General features: G+C 46.3%; 1 protein-coding gene across 2 annotated transcripts in view; it reads right to left on the bottom strand.

Annotated features, from left to right (window-relative positions):
- Window positions 1–1145: 1145 nt before the first annotated feature.
- LOC147749128 (glycoprotein-N-acetylgalactosamine 3-beta-galactosyltransferase 1-B-like) overlaps window positions 1146–19762 on the bottom strand; it is a 465041-nt gene continuing 446424 nt past the window's right edge. For both annotated transcript variants that reach the window (XM_086966422.1, XM_086966414.1), the window contains exon 4: window positions 1146–1759. In XM_086966422.1, the coding sequence (XP_086822548.1) occupies window positions 1523–1759 (237 nt within the window). In that variant the 3' untranslated portion in view covers window positions 1146–1522. The remainder of the gene's footprint in view (window positions 1760–19762) is intronic.

Below are 19762 nucleotides of genomic sequence, written 5' to 3'. Positions count from 1 at the left end.
CAGACCATACACTGATGAATCATGAGACATTTGAGAGGTAACAGGGAGTACCGAACACATTATTTCTTCTTCACACGTGTACAGCAAGGTGCATTAGGAACACATGGGCGCCAGGAGAAGCGGAACCCTGACACATGAGTTAGTGCACATGCAATACCTGATGGGTGATGGCAGCCACCAAACTAGATGTTTATACCGCGGATTTCAAACATACGCAGCAGTATCTCGACAGGCACTCCAGGATAAATGGAACACGGACATAGGCCGCGAGTTCATGGATAAAGAATGGAAAATATTGCTGGAATACCTGCGAAAAGTATTGAGGAACCCGAATTTTAAGTTTATTCAACTCATGATAGCATACCGTGCTTATCTGACTCCCCACAGATTAAGCATGATGTTTCCAGATGTAGCAGACGAATGCCCCATATGCTTTGGGACTGTCCACGATTGTTACACTACTGGAGAACAGTGCACACAATATTGAATGCGGTAGCCACAAGGAGGAGTGGGCAGTAGTTTGAGTATTGCATACTAGGAATAACAGCTAGAGCCAAACAGGGAAGCCCTGTACATAGATTCGCTAATTTGGCATTGCTTCATGCCAAACCACATTAACCATCCGGTGGAAAGCGGCGGAAGCACCAGCGGTGGTAGACTGGTACAACGAAGTGATTATATGGGGTAAAGCTGAAAGTGCAGAGATACAGAGTAAAGACGTAGGGGGCTGCGAAAGAAACCTATTTCCCTAGAATGGAATGTGATGCTGGAGGAATTTATAGCAACAGAGATACAATCATAATGGCGGGGACCATGCTGAAATGTTAACGAAGCTGACAGGAACTCAGAACTGCTGGAGTATTGACCCTGGAATGATATATTGTATGCTAGGAATTGTTTGTTAGATATAAGCCACGAACTATAGCTGTTACTTATTGTCATGCTGACGATCACTACGAATATATATACGTAGCACTGAGTCTGTAGGGGAGGGAAGGGGTGGGAAATATAGTTACTTTACTTTAGGATTGGGAGGGAAATGGGAAGAGCTAGAAATTGATAACACGCCTATGATAAGTTATGTATATGATGGAAATGTGATGTACGTAACAATTAACGAAGAAAAATGTGTAAAACCTGTTAAATACGACCAAGAATATCTTAACGACCATAATGTAATTTAGTTTCTACCGAGATTCCAATCATAGTATGTGAATGGCGATTTACATAATGTATATCAATAATGGCAGAAATTGTAATGCTGAGGAAATCAATAAAATGTTTTAAAAATAAAATATATATTTTTTATGTTTGATGATTGTTTCCATGCGTTTCAATACTGCGACTTCAACAGATTCCGATGAGGTTTTTACTCTGATGTCGATAATGATTCCAATGTCTTTTTTAGTGGTTTAATGTAAAATCAAGCTAATAATGGATGTACCAGGGGCCTACGCCTCCATCTCTCCCTGAAAGAGAATCACAGCCCAAGCAAATTATCAGTTGTGTAGAAATTGCTTAATCAAAGTTTCTCTGGTTTTGCTTCAAGGTCAGTTGCATTAGAGAGGTCTGGATTTTCCTTCTCCACCTTCTTCGGATAGTGTACCGGTAGTTTTTGTACATTCTCCGGGAGCACTGGCTGGTACCGGTACTGGTAGCCATAGGCACGAAAATGATAGGTCAGGTACTCCAACTGGTACATCAGTTGTGGATCGACATAGTGAAAGGAAATTGCCAGATCTGAGCAGCACTGGGCGCCCTGTGAAGAAAAGAACCATAATAGTTAGTGTCTGGGATCAGAAAGATCCCTGATGAAGAACGAATACCGGGCAATAACACATCACATGGGTCAGTTTTCCGTGTCTATTTCATTTAAAGAGATACATATCACTTTACGTACTTGTGTACATTCTTTGCTGGATAGAATTCAAGTACACTAGTCAGGCGCTTCCTGGGCTTTCTTGGCTAGCCAGGCATCAGCTTTAACCATCCCAAGTTCTGCTACATTTAGTCTTCCTTATCTACATTTCAAAAGAACACTTCCTGGGCTAAGCTTCAAATACAAACTTCACAAGCCAAGTTTTAGGTCCTGCCTTCATTAGCTAGTGTTCCGGAGAGTTCCCGGCACCTTTATTTCCTTCTGTGCTTCATACGCTGGACTTCCCATACATCACCCACTAGCTTGTCTTCTTCATAGCTTTCACAAGCCAGGCTTCCTGCATTGCCTTTCGTAGCCAGTCTTCCAATACAGCCTTCACTAACTAGTTTACAGTAGCTTTACTCTCTAATGGCCGCTTTCATTACATCACAGCCCTTGCTTTCTGAACTGCCTTTAGGCAGCAAGGGTTCAAAAGCAAGTCTTCAGAAGCTTAGCTACCTGTGCAGTCTTCACAAAGTAGGTTCTTATGCAGTCCTCAGTACTTTTTCCTAAAGAATAACTTTCAGTAGCTGGGTATTGAGTATAATCTTCAATAGCTAAGCATCCTTCACTAGCTATTCTTCCTCTGTTCAATCGCTAGGCTTTCTGTGCATCTTCACTAGTTGGGGTTCCTGTAGTCTTCGTTAGTTAGGCTTCATGTCTAGCCTTCACCAGCTAGACTACATTCAGCCTTCAATAGCTACTTTTTATGCGAAGCCACAGGACCTAGGATTAGGGTGTGCTATTTACTAGCTGGTCTTCATGTGAGACCAACACTAGGCCAGCTTCGAGTACGGCCTTCAGTCTATAAGCTTCTGTGCACACATTAGCTAGTCCCCCAGGCCAAATTTCAAGGGCTAACCTCCCACCTAGTCTTCATTAGGTAGGCTGCATGTGGAATGTTTACTAGTGACATGTCCACATAGCCTTCAGAAGCTAATCTCCAGAACAGCTTTCAATAGATGAGCTCTACCTGTAACGTTCATTAGGTAGGCTTCCTGTACAATTTGCACAATCTATTGAAGCAAGCAGGATACTCGTAAGCATAGACTAACAACAATAAGGCACTAAACAAATTTCATATGCATCAAAGACCAACTATGTTGAATTAAGCGATAAAAGGTGATATGTATGACAAAAATCACAATGTCAGCACAGTATTTTGCAATTTTTTTTTAAAAAAGGACACAACAGGATCACAGGCACTTGAATCATCAGAAGTACACCAAAAATTAACTCATGATAGATCATATTAATTAAAAACACAGTGAAATAGCAGACCACCTTCTAGATGAACTATGAAACAAACTGGACAGATTATCACCCCAAATGGAATGATTACAAAAAGAACACCCCGTGTTTTTTTTGTCACCATCCGTATTAAACAGAGCAAACCACTGAGCAGCCGCATAAAGTACCAGGGTTAGAGATTCGCTGGCACCACTAGAAAGCAAGGGACTCACAGAGAGCATCACATGTACAGTTTGCTATGGCGTCTGCACACTGTAAAAAAATATTTTCCATTGAAATTGAAATGAAAGCCTGCTGAAATAAATGTCATAAACAAATTGTTCCTAAGGTGGTAAAAACATTTTTCAAAAGTGCGAAGGACATGCAACTAGTTGAATGGCAGAAGGAGGGGTGTATCGTGTGGACTAATAACAGAGATATAAGTGACGTTAAACGAATAGGAGAAAAACTTAGCAGAGACTATCTCAGATGAGTAAAATGAATAGGCACATTTGGATCCAGAGTCTCAGGCCATATACTACCAATGTTTGACCTCTCCAATCTTGCTTAAAGATCCTGTGTTTCATATAAGTTTAGTGTACCTGGAACAACACTATCTCTAGAGAGACTTCCAGTAAGGTTATGTTCTTGCTGATGGACCGACACATCTCTTACATACATTCTTGAAAAACTGCTCACCGCTCTGGTCCATATGTGTTCACGTCCTACTTGACCTCTCAGTCACCGAAAAAATGCTCTTGGAAAGGCTTGCTACTCTGACCTGGATCAAATGGCTCTCCAGTGGATCTCTTTTTTCCTCTTCAACATGACTCATTAGGTGAAATTGTCCACATTCCTAGCCCTACCTTCATTGTTGTTTGTAATGTCTCTTAAGGGTCTGCACACTCTACGTTGTCTACATGATACTTCTGGAAAACATCTTTGCCACCTTCAACTTGGCAACCAAATGTAGGCTGGCAAATATATACCTACAGCAACACAGTTCATTGGTGAAAAATGATGTACTAGCTAAAAAGGGACAAAATCAGGATGCACCAAAATTTACTTTACCACAATGCATCTAACGTCAAACTATTGCATTGAGATAAAGGTGGCTCTTCAATGCTCTCGCCGCTCCCGACACATTCCATGGACCCTCCACTACTACCATCTCAAGCAATCAGCAGCATGGCTTTACCTTGGAAGGCAAGCTGTTATTGTGACCACAGATGGACAAGGTAACAAAACACACATTATAGAGGCAGGGCAATTCATGCAATTGGTTCCTCCCTGCGTACTCTTTTCTACTTCCACTTCATTCCAAGGATATTTTTTTCTTACAAATTGGAAGTTTCTAAAGACGCATCTAAGCATTTTAATTGGGTCCCACTTAACTGTTGTGGTCGCATTGTCTCACTTCTGCTATCTCGATGTTTATGTAAATTAGTAACCTATTCAAGAAGACTCTCCCTCTCCCTCTCAGCACAAAGGAGACCTTTAGTTATTTGAGCCTTACATAAAAGCATTAACTTGTTCCATCCAGTAAATCATTACAAAGCATGCTGTGTGTCCTAAATTACATTTATCATCTACACACTCTACGAAATGAAAGATTATGAAAGGCTGCAGCTGCATCCATGTCCTACTGCTGGTCACCAACTCTCACTGCGTCTATGTACACTGTCAATGTTCTCTTAGTAGTGTGCAGAGTAGGTCGGACAGGCCCATAAAGTAGTCTGGCAATGGCCAAAGTGCCCAAATGACAGGTCAGTGAATGGGCTGCTTTTGTGCCTTTGTGTGGGCTAGGTTTTGAGATGTGGTGGGTTAGTTTTGTGTGTGTGTGCGCGTGGGACAGTGTTGTGAATAACCTTTTATAATGACCATGATGCAGCAGGAAGAATCACTGTTCATCTGTAGGTTGCACTGGATGCAACCTACTGATGTGACAATGAGCTCAAAGTCTCCAGGGCCAACCCTACATACTTTTTCTGTAGTTCCAATTTGCTTTACTACAAACAGGCCCAACATGCCATATGGCACGATACCCACAACAAACTCAGAGGCACAAGTCTGGTAGGACAAAAGTAGGATACTTTAGCAATCAGACAAGGGACACAAGAATTATTTTGCCGTCCTGTGATTTCTGATTCAAGCGTGCCCCAATTGTTACATGTGGCTCAACAGACATGTCAAGCAGTATATGACAGTGGTGTGTCACAGGATGCTCACTGCTTCCACTCTGATTATTGTGTGGAATTCAACTGAGTCAATTCTGCCAATTCAACTCAGACTGTTGTTTGCACCAATAGGCCTTTCACACCTCTTCAAGTCTTAAGTGCTGGCGGATAGAAGCTGCAGAGCTAATGCAAATTAGCCGAATCACATCTGAGGCAGGTAAAGGGTAACTTGCTAAAAGTTACTTTTCCTTAATATTTATTAAAATCACTTCACCATTAAGTTGGATTTTTAATAATTATTAAAAATGGTGGTTTAATTAGTTTCTAGCTGGACCCATTCCTGGCACACAGTATTCGAATATAAATCAGTTTTTCTACACAGGACAGCTAGGCCTGCAACAGTGTAAATAGGTTTTAGGGCCTAGTACCTGTAGGGACTAGGCAATATTAATGTTTTACATATCCCATTTTAAATACCAAGCACCGTACCTTGTGGTCTACAACGCTTACAGAGGGATTTAAAAGGAACTTTTTACTTATCAAAAAGGGTTATTTAAACAGGCAGCATTGCAGGTTTTACACTGCAGCAGTCAGGCTACAATAGTAGGCCTGGAGCCATGTTTTCTTTTGTCACACTAATAGGTGACACAATAGGTACTGAAGTCCACAGGTGACCGTTGACTTTTACGCTATGGGTGTATTTCAGCACCACATACTGTGGCCTTATAAAAAAGTTAAATACGACAATTAGGGATTAGCCAATTTCTCCACATTTTAGGGGTCGAACAACAAATACCTTAGCACTGGATAGCAGTGTCCCAGTGTGCAGAGACTAAAAACCAGCAATAGAATAGGGTCTAGCAAAAGGTGAAAAATTGGGGGTGGCCACACAGTAAGGGCAGATTTCTGACAGTGGGCATCCATTAATTTATTGCTAAAGATATAGGTCTGTAATCTGCTGCTTACAAGTTAGAATAATTCTAAACAAATCTTGGAGGATTACTGTCCTTATTACAAAGCACTCAGTGTAATGTGTATAACACCTTTTAAAAGCCAGAATAGAATGACAATAACCTAAAGTTCTCAGGGGGTTAGTAGAGGTGGAAAAGTGGAATTAGAAGAGAGAACAATATGGGGAAAAGAGTGAACAAATGGGGAAGATGCATTGTGGATGCTTTTAACTTCATTAAAGCTAGTGTTGAGGGACCAACAGCACTTTGTGAATAATCTTTTTGATAGGGAACGAAAGTAGTGAATGTAACTGCTGCATTTCCCTAACCACACCTCAAATTGATCAGGATTGCCTGATTTACAAATGTGGGCACTTGCTAGGTCAAAACATACCAGACAGCACAGCTGTCTGGTTGGCTAATGACATCTTGGGGATATTCTAAAAGCCTGAAATGCATCCGCCCATTCTTTACCACTGGCTTTTTGTTTTGTAACTCACATTTGCTTGCTCCCTATTTGTTGGCTTTATGTGTTTTAGGCTGTCCAGCTTGAGATTGTCCCTCCCATGGAGAATAGCTTGTTTACTGTACTCTTCCACAAGTGCTCACTTTCTGCAAACAGACCTTTAAATCGTGTTCTTATCTTGTTGCATTTGCTGTGCATTCAAAGACAGAGGGCAAATATTGGGCTCTGTCTTCCAAGGGAGCTTAGTGTTTACTTTTCTTTCTCTTACTTCAAAATGAGACAATCTTACTGTGAAAGTAAATATTTTTTTCAAGCACACAACAAAATGTAAATGTATGTCAATGACCTGTGCAGATAAGTCATAATATATCAGAATTAGGAAAGCACAAATGAAGCAATTATTTTGTAATTCTGAAGTGTGGTGGAAACAAATATTTTAATATGATCAAAGGAAATCAATACATTTCCACACATTATTATTTGTGCAACATATATTTTATCAGTAAAACTGTCGGTCTGTGCAAATGTAATGGTCATTTAATTCAAAATGTGTTGTAGAACGGAGTGGCTTAGTGTGGAGAATGCATGGTGTGGTAGCGCATTGCCATTACAGACAACACTCTACCCACTCTATGTCCCTCCACTCTACAACACTGCACTCTATGCCTCTCCACTCTAAGACACTCTACTCCACGGCACTCCACTCTATGAAACTTTATCGCACTCTACACTACGCTTCTCCACTCCATGACACTTTACAGCACTTTATGTCACTCTAACACACTCTATGTCCATCCACTTTACGACAATGATGGTGACTCTAGATGCCAGTTCATTTTATGACACTCTACTCCACTCTATGGCACTCCACTGAATGACAATCTACTCCACTCTACACCACAACACTTTAGTCCACTGTACGCAATCCCTCTATTCCAATCCATGCCACTTTACTTCTCTTTACAACACTCTACTCCATGACACACAAGACCACTCCACTTTACGACAGTCTAATCCACTCAAATCGCCTTCACTTTATACCCTTCTACCCTACTCCCTTCACGACACTCTACAACACTCCACACCACTCTCCTCTATGCTACTAACTTATAGCCATATATTTTTCAAAAACAAGGGGGACCCAATCAGTACCTAGGGACCTTGGGCAGTCAATTATTATGAAAAACAGTGGTCCATAGGATTAAATTTTCACAAAAACAGATGCAAACATAGACTCCAATCAGTGCTATATTGACTCGTGTTTTCAGTACCCAGCCGGGCCTGAAATTTTATTTCAAATATAAACAAGTTTAAAAGACCATCAGAGAGGTCTAATGCAAAAGTTGGTAGGGTACAAGCCTGTACCTATCCAAAAGACCACTCAGAGAGAATTAAGGGGTAGGGAAGAAAGCAAGGAAAAGAGGGTAAAGAATATCAGGCAAAAAGAACATGGGAGCCAACTGTCCCTTGCATCAATAGCATATTCGCACAGCAAGTTCAGACAACCAATTCATGTAACATTATCTACGCGATGGGAAAGTTACAGAATTTGGAAAAGTGTCGACGGCGTTTCGATCCCCGGCTCCTAGTGAACTGGGATCATCATCAGGACATAAACAATGTATTGCCTGTATGTGCTTTTTAAAAACCTTTTCAAACGATCTTCACGTTTCTCCTATAATTCTAGGAGAGATGGTAGGGTGGAGGGCTGGTGCCTCGATGTCCTATTCCGATAGGTTTGGCGTTGTTGCCATAAGTTCCTATCCAGCATCTGGTAATATCCCGCTAGGAAGGATACGAGAAACGCGGGCCAGTATACTCTATCCAGACCGCTTGCAAGTCTGCGCTTTCAGTTTCAAGGTCTTAGCGTGGAGTCAGTGCTCCCTCACTCGCGATCCGAGCGAAGAACGGGCGGTGTGCTCGATGTGCATTATCGGGAAGCCGGCGGACTGCCATCGAGCACACCGCCCGTTCTTCGCTCGGATCGCGAGTGAGGGAGCACTGACTCCACGCTAAGACCTTGAAACTGAAAGCGCAGACTTGCAAGCGGTCTGGATAGAGTATACTGGCCCGCGTTTCTCGTATCCTTCCTAGCGGGATATCACCAGATGCTGGATAGGAACTTATGGCAACAACGCCAAACCTATCGGAATAGGACATCGAGGCACCAGCCCTCCACCCTACCATCTCTCCTAGAATTATAGGAGAAAAGTGAAGATCGTTTGAAAAGGTTTTTAAAAAGCACATACAGGCAATACATTGTTTATGTCCTGATGATGATCCCAGTTCACTAGGAGCCGGGGATCGAAACGCCGTCGACACTTTTCCAAATTCTGTAACTTTCCCATCGCGTAGATAATGTTACATGAATTGGTTGTCTGAACTTGCTGTGCGAATATGCTATTGATGCAAGGGACAGTTGGCTCCCATGTTCTTTTTGCCTGATATTCTTTACCCTCTTTTCCTTGCTTTCTTCCCTACCCCTTAATTCTCTCTGAGTGGTCTTTTGGATAGGTACAGGCTTGTACCCTACCAACTTTTGCATTAGACCTCTCTGATGGTCTTTTAAACTTGTTTATATATGAAATAAAATTTCAGGCCCGGCTGGGTACTGAAAACACGAGTCAATATAGCACTGATTGGAGTCTATATTTGCATCTGTTTTTGTGAAAATTTAATCCTATGGACCACTGTTTTTCATAATAACTAACTTATAGCCATGCTGAACAGCAGCCATCCTGGTGAATAACATAGCTAATGCAGCACAGGGTCAAGACTGATTTGCATATGGCTATATCTGAACTGGGGTGGCGTGGTGAGCAAAATAACGATGGATGAAACCCAGATCTGTGACTGGGGGTGATTGTTTGACAATGTTCAACATTCCGTCCATCATCTTTTTGTGTTGTAAAACATAGCTAAAACATATCAAAGCTAATAGCTCTTGCATAAGCGACACGTTTTGACTTTGGCAATGCCTGTTTTTACTATCAAATAAACAAATGAGGGCCACTTTTACTAACCTTCCAAGACTCCACTATGGCTACTGTGGTCATGACTGTTGTCTAGACTCTTTTTCCGAGATTAGAGCCTGGCCCCAGCCCAGAGGCCATGGTAACTCCATTCTCCAAACAGCTTCACTGCAGAATTCTCCAGCACTGCTGGCCTGTTCCAACCCTCCTGACCAGAAGATCAGTAGGGGGAAAAGATACATGTCCCATTCCCTCCTTGGATCAGACTATGTGACGCTCCCATCGCCAGCCACCCCAACGAGAATGTCTCATTAGAGCCTGCCTATGGGAGCCCCCTTCCTGGAGGAAGAAAAGGGATGACAACAATGAAAGGCCAGTACCAGGATGCTATTGTGGAGGGGGGTGGACTGATGCTGAATGCCGAGAACATAATCGGAAGGTTCCCACATTAATAGCTGGTGATAAAGCAGGGTTTTTGCAGTCTCCTTTGGTATTCTTTCATTTATTGGAATTTGAAATTTTAAGTAATGCACAATGGCACTTCTCTCTTCCTGGGAGCCCATCTACAAGACTTCACGTGTAGACTACACAACAAACAGACATTGTTTATCAACGTCCTACACTTTGCACATCTAATAAACTTAAGATGCTCAGCTTGTTTATACGCCAGCTATACCAATGCGATTTGCATACTATTCAAATAGTAACATAAGCAGTAGAATAGCTGAAAAACACTTTAAAAGTTGGGCCAGCAGATAGGGAAAGATAACTGGAGGAACGGTCTGTGAACCGTAAAGTAATATATTAATCACATGCGCATAGCGCTAATAACCAATAGGATGGCTTCAGAGCACATCGCGAGGGCGCTCTTTGCACAAAGCTAGAAGTGCAACACCGGGTTGGTGAAGAACATATGTGAAGGATTATACATAAGAGAATTGAAACATAAGGACAAAAGTTCATTTATGCCAGGCTAGGGTTGCAAAATGCCTAGAAAATGGTTTACAAGACGCACAAAAGGAGAAACCAGAAGCAGACGAAGCCAGCGCGCGGAGTAAAGTCTCACATCTCAAATCTGGCTGAGTCTTACAGCAGTCCTATTACCCTGCGAGAGGCAGCGACGCTGCCTGCAATGAAACCGCATGGAGCTATCAAATTCTGGTGCTGTTGACACACGTGGATGAGGAGCCGGAAAAGGGACTGAAAACGAGGCAATTGTATCCACCCCGGACGTGCCCATACTGCCAGGTTGGAGCCAAACTAAAAGCTCAACATTTCAGGTATGCTTCTTAAACCAACAAAGTACGACTCCCAGCAGCCGCTCCACCCCACACAAGCACAACGATTAAAATGATTGGTCATTAATTACGGCACCAAGTTGTGCAAGAGGGCGTAACAAAGAAAAACATTCCCGGCACGCCTACAAATGCTGCCAGTAAAATAGACTTTGCAATATCCCAGAGGTCTGACCAGGGCACTCGAACCCAACACACGACGGACAAATGAAAAGGCACTTACTTCATGCTCTGCATGAAACAAAAATGCTGTACAGCCCTAAATGACCACAAACAACCCCGTCAGTAACAACAAAATATAAATGCCAATGCAGCATTCCTGAAGGGTCCTTCTTGTTGCTTCAATTAAATATAACACCCCATAGGTCCATCTCTAACAGCTCAGCTTGTCATTCATGTGCCAAATACAACACGTGAACCCTTACAAAAGGAAAGGGGGGGGCGCTCGGTCCCCTCGCACGTATGGCTTGGCCCGGCTTCCCCCCTCCCCCGTATCCTCGATGGTGGGGCGTGCCCCCCCCTTTTTGCCGCGTCTTGATGACTCGGCCAGGGGCGCCCCACCACCGATCGGTGAAGGCTCACCGTTGAACCCGGAAGCAGTAGAAGTGCTTCCAGGTCGAGGGGAGGTGCCACGGCAAGGTGGGCCAGCGGGAGCTGGTCAGCCCACCAGTTTCACGAAGGGATAAAAGGCCTGGAGAGCGCGGGAGGCGCCCTCTTGCCCCCACGCCCGCTCCGTGCCCCTCAGCGAGGGGCTGAGTAATTTGTCTTTTATTTTTCAGGTTGTGGTGGACGTGCTTCCTGAGTTGACGGATTCGCAGGACTTTAGGAGCGGCCCAATTCGACGGCTTCCTGGAGGTGGTGGACGTTTTCCCCGTGGACTGGGGGGACTCGGCAGCAGACACGCGCTCGACTGGTGGCGGAGAGCATTTAGTAAGTCATCGGGAGCTGGTGGGGGGGGAGGCCCGCGCTGGTGATTGAGGTTTTGGCAATAACGGGGGCAAGTTCCGGAGCGCGAACAGTGTTATCGGGACTCTGATCGTCGGCTCAGCACGCTCTGCTTACTGTTGTCTCACGCTGCTCACTTACTATTGGGCCTTCGATAACTCGGTTGGTAGAGCGGAGTACTGTAGCATAAAGCCGGGCATCCTTAGGTCGTACTTGTGGTGCGCATAGCTGGGTTGTGACAATCATAAAGCAGGGTCGGCCTGGTTAGTACCTGGGTGGAAGACCCCAAGGGTGCTCTGTTAGGAACTGCGTGAAAGCTTCAGCATTCCTCATCATAGGGGCGTGTGTTTAATGTGAGGGGGTCTTTAAAAGTTATTCAGCCAGGAACAGCGAAATGAAGTGGGTAATTTTGACTTACGCTCACATTGCGAGTTTGCAAGTAGTTAAAGACTGTCTGGAGTGGTTGAGACAAAGAGGGTCGGCCCTGGTTAGTACACGGATGGGATACCAGTTGTGACGCTCCCTGTTTTGTTTGATCTGCACAGCGCTAGGGGATAGCATTCTACGCCCAGCAAGGGTTTTATTGCAAAACTTTAATTCCCAGGGCGCTCGTGAAATAGGACAGGGCAAGGGAATAGTGATTTAATATTGCACTGGCCTTGTAACAGTGTGCAGGACAAAGACTTGGGGTTTTGCAACTACGAGGTCCATTGTCTTGAGGAGCCATTACTGTGTTGTAACTTTCCTTTCATCGTAGGCCTGCATTCGGGGTGCGCTGCGGACGGAGCTGCTGAAGAGGGCCACCATGGACGTCGCTATCCGAGGACACGGGCAGGCCTGCATTTCACTGCTTCTGTCAGGCCGCCGGGCTAGAGTGCGCTCGCCCAAGCACCCAGGCTAGCTGGTGTGTTGCGGTCACTGTTGCGTGGTGCATACGGCCAGCCTGTGAGCCTCCAACTTTGGTACAGGTACAAGGCACATCGTGCCCATTGGTGACATTGAGTGTAGGTTGTACATCACTTACAAAGGTATAGGAATGTCGAGGAGGCGCGGCACCAAGTGTACCCGCATCGAACTTATGCTGTAGGGCATGATGCGCAGGATGTCAGCCATAGACAGGAGAATGGGGACAGTGAACCGGTTGGGGAGGAGTGTGGCGGAGCTGAGTCAGAGATTAGATGATCAGGCGGGGCCATCGGGGAGACCCAAGCGAATTATAGTGCCCCCCTCAGCCCAGGGGGGAACTGGATGCTTTGCCGACACGGGGCAGAGCCAAGAAAAGTAATGGGCGGGTGCCCAAGGCACAAGTAGTTGTGGGGTCACCTGGGAGGGTCCCAGATGGAGTGCCCATACCTCCGGTAGCAGTCATTCCGACTCCATCAACCCCAATTAGTTTACTGGTGGCAACGGCTCCAGCTACACCGCCGACTCCCTCGATCTCAGCCCCGTTGGGGGTCCCGGCGGTAATTACCCCAGTAATGGCGCCTCCCGGAGTGGGTCAAGTGCCCCCTGAGCTGGCAGCACAGATAGCGGCAGTACTCCCCTGGCTGGGGATTGGGAGGATATTACCTTCCGCTGAGGATCCCTCCGCAGAGGCGCAAAAAATGGTGGCAGAAAATCATGATGGCTAGTGGCGGAAGTGAGGGCCAAGTGCGCCGATCTCGACTCAGGTTCGGGCAGCGACGTAGGACAAGACAAGAGTGCTGCACCAACGAAAGTCGCAGAAAGTGATAAGGAGGTTGCGCTGCCGGTACTAGGGGCAGGGACAATACCTTCCAGGAGAGAAAACCGGGCACAGCATGTTACACAGGGGGTGAAGGAGTTGATTTGGGCGGGCAAGTATATCAATATCTTTTCACTGCTAATAGATAACAGGGAAATGGAGTATGCCAAGACACAGAAGGACTGGATGTTTCCTAGCGAATGGCAGACACAGTTGGCTAAATTCAGGGTGGAGGAGACTTTGATTGATTGGATTAGGGCCTTCTCTGTCTTTATGGCAGTCACGGCAGAGCGTCCCCCCAACGTACAGGCAGAAATGGCATGTTACCAAAGTAGGATTACAACTTTCAGTGACAAGCATGGACAGGATGGGTGGAAGGAGTATGACATAGCCTTCAGGAAAGCGAAGGAGTTTGACCAATCACTATCTTGGGATAGGGTTGATTCCATCTCATGGTATGGCCAGTTTACAGGTGGGCAAGCAGCGAGTGCGAGCACAAGCTGGGACAAGGGCTATCCCAACAAACCCCAATAGCCCTTTTGGCCAGCGCAGGGGGGGGACGCGGCAGGAAAGGCCAGAAGCAGTGGGGATCGCAAAGGCGTGTGTTGGGATTTTAACAGACGGAGATGCACTAGGGCAGCATGCACGTGTAAGTTCAAACACGCATGTTACATATGTGGCCACTCTTCTCACACAGAATCAGCTTGCCTCTCCAAAGGTAACACATCAGGCAACAGGGGAAGAAAGAAGCAGGATTAGGGGGGGGGGCCCGCGGGTCGCTCACTCACCGATTGACATACTGGCTATGATCCCTTGGCTGAACAGGTACCCAGACCATGCCTCTGCGAGGATGCTCCAGGAAGGTTTCTCACAGGGTTTCAGGATCCCAGCGGTGGGGTATACCGGGACGCTAGAGTGTAGAAATCAACTGTCAGTTAGTCACAACCCAGTTGTGGTGGCCACAAAAATTGACAAAGGAGTTGCACCTGGGTAGGATAGCGGGTCCCTTTGATGACATCCCTGTACCTAATTTTGTTTGCTCACCCCTCGGGGTGGTCCCAAAGAAAGAAAAGGGCGAGTACAGACTCATCCACAACCTCTCAGCACCTAGGGGCGCATCATTAAATGACGCAATCGACGACGGCATTTGTAGTGTCAAGTACGCGTTGTTTGACCAGGCAGTGGAGGTGTTGGGGACCCTTGGGCTTGGGGCCTTGATGGCTAAATCTAACATTGAATCTGCTTTCCGGTTGCTGCCAGTCCACCCCCTAGATCAGCATCTGCTAGGTTTTTCCTTTCAAGGCAAATTATATATGGATAGGTGTATGCCCATGGGTTGCTCTGAGTCATGTGCCTACTTTGAGACATTCAGTTCCTTCCTAGAATGGGTTTTGAGGCAGACAACGGGTCACCATCATGTCATGCACTACCTGGATGACTTTCTTTTGCTGGGCGCAGCGGGCTCTCAGGAGTGTGCGTGGTCATTGCAGGAATTTTGCGTGCTCATGCAGGCTTTCGGGGTCCCGCTGGCGCCAGGATAAATGGTGGGGCCAGCAACATGCTTGGAATTTTTAGGTATTGAGTTGGACTCAGTGGAAGGTTGCTTCAGGTTACCCAAGGAAAAGATCACGAAATTCAGAGCAGCCCTACAGCAATGTTTGTTCAAAGAGAAAGCAGCTGCAGCAGACTGTGGGTCAGTTGAATTTCGCACTGAGAGTAATACCTATGGCACGCCCCTTCTCCCGCTCCATCGCGCAGGCCATGAAAGGCCTGCGGGAAAAACACCATCGCACTTGATTGTCAGTCGAGGTTGGTCAGGACATTCTCATATGGATGGCATTCCTGGAGGATTTCAACGGCTGAGTATTGTGTTTCGGCCCCCCTACTACGTCGGCGGAGTTAGGTCTATGGACCGATGCTGCAGGCAGTGTGGGGTTTGGTGCCATACTTGGAAACAAGTGAGTGGCGCAACGATGGCCGGATTGGTGGGAGGAAGGCGGCTTGACAGCGAACATCGGCTTTTTGGAGCGGTTTCCAATATGGGTTGCATTAACGGTCTGGCCTGAACATTTGCGCAATCAATCTGTGATCTTCTGGTCAGACAACATGACCGTAGTTGAATGTATCAATCAACAGGCAGCGCGGTGTAAGTTTATACTCCGCCTCATGAAGGAGATTGTGCTGAGATGCTTGATATTGAATGTACAGTTTCGGGCCAAACATGTCCCTGGGGTCTTGAATAACGCAGCTGACGCACTCTCTCGCTTTAAGATGCAGGTATTCAGGGAACATCTACCATCTGCAGAGGCTACACCGGCACACTTACCAACAACACTTTGCCAAATTGGTGCCCCCAACTACAGAACCTCGTGGCAGCCAGCCTAGTCCCCAGGACCAGGAAGGCATACGAAGGGGCGTTTATGTCTTATTGCTGCTTTTTGGGGCAGGACTGGGCGGATAAGTGGGATCAAGAGGGGAATTTTACCTTGTACATGGACACATTGCACAAAGAGGGGCGCTCAGCGGCGACAGCTAGCAGGCACAAGGCGGCCGTCTCTTTCTTTGCGCAGCTAAAAGGTGCCAGAGATCCCACAAACCGTTTCATAGTGCGGAAGGCATTGAGGGGGTGGCGGCGCCTACAAGCGAGCACCGCTGATTCCAGACAACCAACAGGTTTGGAGCGGCTGGCAGCAGTATTGGATGCCTTGTCTGACACATGTAGCAACTCAGGGGAGGTACTCCTATTTAAAGCCGCGTTTTCGTTGGCCTTTTATGGGGCATTACGATTAAGCGAATTGGTGGCTAACAACAAATCGGACACGCTAGGTGGTCTCCGGCTCGACAACACAAAAATAAGGGGCGATACAATGTGGGTAACCATACTGAAATCAAAAACTGATCTGGAGGCCCGGGGGGATAGCCTGGTACTCCACCGGGCACGGACTAATCCTTGCTGCCCGGTGTCCCATGTAGAGGCATTCATCAGGCAACGAGTAGGCGCGGCAGTGGGAACATTGTTAATACATGCAGACGGTACCCCATTGACCAGGTTTCAGTTCAAAAGAGTGTTGGCAATGGCAATCAGCAGGACAGATTTAAATCCCAATGATTTTGGGACACATTCATTCAGAATAGGAGCGGCCACTGAAGCAACAGCGAGAGGGTTGTATGCCAGCAGTGTGAAGAGGATTGGGAGATGGTCTTCCAACAGCTATAAACGTTATGTGCGGCTGCACATGTTGTAAGGTACAACTAAATCACCCTGACACCTGCCTTGTTGTTCTGTTTATGTTTCAGTTTCTCGAGACTGTGATGCAGAGCGGAAACTGGTACCGGGTCGTCAACGTCATCCATCATCATCACGGCGAACTCAAGAAGACAAAAGGAGCTCACATGAGTTATGGGTTGTTGGTCACTCGTATGTTAAACGTGCTAAACCCGTTTTCCTTTCAGGCGAATGTAGACAGAGGGCGGAGCAGGGTGGTTTCAAGGTTTCCTTTCATGGTATTGGGGGCTCTGCCTTAGCCAGCTTAGGCGGTTCTTTTCAGATTTACTCGACAAACACACCCGCCGCCCTCAGTGGTTATCCTACAACTGGGGGGGAACTATTTGGTAAAACTGGGCAGGAGGGTCCTGTTGGAAGAGATTATCTCGGTAGCAGGTTGGCTGGCGAAGACGTGCCCGAGCTGCACCATAGTGTGGTCTCAGTTGATACCTAGGCTGCAGTGGAGGGGTGGGGACTCTGTTAGGGCGTTGAATCACTCGGTAAAGAGGATAAACAACAAGATAGAGAAATTGTTTTGAACACCTCAATTGCAGAGTATTCCACATGGGTGCATCTCTGGGGACCATTTCTACTTGCAGGATGGGGTCCACCTGACTGAGACAGGCAATGAGTTATTGACGAAGAATATTTTGGCATGGTTGGAGGGTTTTGCGAGGTAGGTATGACCTTTCAGAGTAGGAGTTTTTGGGCGGGGGCCAGATTGTCGGTCAACTATGCTGGCCCATTGCGGTAAGGTCATGATCGGGGAGCAGCAATTTAAGGTCCTTAGGGGGCGTCACCATTCCAGGGGGAGGGGCCAATGGTCTCTCCTAGAACTTCAGGGGCAGGATATCCGCTTGGTTGGAAGGGTGCGGGGGAGGGAGTCACGCTTTCCTTGGGCTGTTAGCCACCCCGCACGTACACTATGATGTCATCAAACGGCGTAGAGTGAAAGGGCCCTCCTTTTGGTTTAATGGAGTTCACAGAGCGTACGGGGTAACCAGGAGTGGGATGTGCTGTCCCGGTAACCGGGCCCTGTCGCGCATGCGCACTCATACGTGAGGGCGTAGCTGGATAATAAGGATCTGACACCGGTTAGCGACCTTGCCGTAGGCTCAAAAATGCTAGGATGAAAAATTCATACGTAGGATGTTAGATTCGGTTAGGAAACACGCTGTATTAGACATTTGTTAAGGTTAGCCCTTTCATACCTGTCTACATTGCTGTAAATCTAATGTCAGAATATTACATATTAATGATTGTGTAAAGAATGTTTTATTTCAACAATTTTAATTTGTTTTCATATTTTAATAAATAAGGCCGGGGGGTCGTGAGACCCCCTGCCTTCCAAAGAAAACTCCTCGAATGGCTAATTACTGTAAGTGTTGATGTGGTGGTGCACAGGACAGGGAGGGGGTGGTGGGTAGTCCCAGACCATACCCCCCTTAACCATGCTCGTGGCTTGATGCTCTGCGTTGCCTCAATTAAGAAATTCTTGTTGCAGAAGGGTGATGCCCTTTCCATGCCAGATTAGCTGGTCAGAATCTAATGATATTCACCCATCTCTCACCATCAAATTACAGACAAAACAAAGATGTGTTGAGTTCTTGCTATCCTGGAGCAGCATGAACTGCTAGTGCAGCTCTGATAGAGGCCCCTAGGTTAGGACTTCCTAAATGTAATGTCAAGAGACCCTGCCTGACCCACAAAGCTTTGAATGTAAAAGGCCACATCAATGCCAATCCGAGGATTGTACCATGTAGCCATCTCAGATCTTCCAAAACCACCTTCCACGCTGCTCAAAGATTTATCAAATAATGACAAAGAAGGTACGACTTCTCTGTAGTAACATCAGCCTGTGAACCTCCCTCCTACAAGCCTCAGTAAAGAATATAAATACATGTACATGATTTTTTTAATTTGTTTTGCTGGTTTTTCATTCCATGAAGTTAGTCTTAGGTAAGCGACACCCCTGCAAGTGTCACAAGGCATCCGAGGGTGAAAATTGCAAAAAACACAGTTGATGGACAGAATGTAGAACAATGTCATACATTCACCCCAGTACAAGGATCTGGGCCTAAATCCATCGTTTTTTTGCACTCCACACCACCTTGGGTTAGACACTGGCTATATGCAAATCAGCTCTGACCCTGTGCCTCATGGGAACAGTCCAGTCCGAACTACCAAGCCATGTCTTTCCCAGACCGGAATCAAGCATCCAAGGACCGGTTTCTGGCTATCAGCCTTCATCAGCCTGGATAGCTTGACTCCAGTGGTGTGGAGAGCCTGGGACTCACGTCTGTGTATACCCAGCACACTCGGGATGAAAATTGCAAAAAACACAGTTGATGGACAGAATGTAGAACAATGTCAAACATTCACCCCAGTACAAGGATCTGGGCCTAAATCCATCGTTTTTTTGCACTCCACGCCACCCTGGGTTAGACACTGGCTATATGCAAATCAGCTCTGACCCTGTGCCTCATGGGAACAGTCCAGTCCGAACTACCAAGCCATGTCTTTCCCAGACCGGAATCAAGCATCCAAGGACCGGTTTCTGGCTATCAGCCTTCATCAGCCTGGATAGCTTGACTCCAGTGGTGTGGAGAGCCTGGGACTCACGTCAAGGCAAGGCATCCCAGGGCACGCGATTGAGTGGCTCCACCTTTGGTTATTGCACTCCTTCTGCTCTTCCTTTGTGATATTCCCGCCACACTACCTGTGGTTTAACGACCTCAAGCAGCTCCCCCACCTGCATGCCTCCTGTAGCTCCCTAGCTATAGCCTAGTAACATGAGCGCCCCCCAATCCTGAGGAGGAAC

The sequence above is a fragment of the Lissotriton vulgaris genome, chromosome 1_1 (assembly GCF_964263255.1).
Source record: "Lissotriton vulgaris chromosome 1_1, aLisVul1.2, whole genome shotgun sequence".
Lineage (NCBI taxonomy): Eukaryota > Metazoa > Chordata > Amphibia > Caudata > Salamandridae > Lissotriton > Lissotriton vulgaris.
The sequence above is the reverse complement of the archived record's forward strand: the minus strand, read 5'-3'. Positions and strand labels throughout refer to the sequence as shown.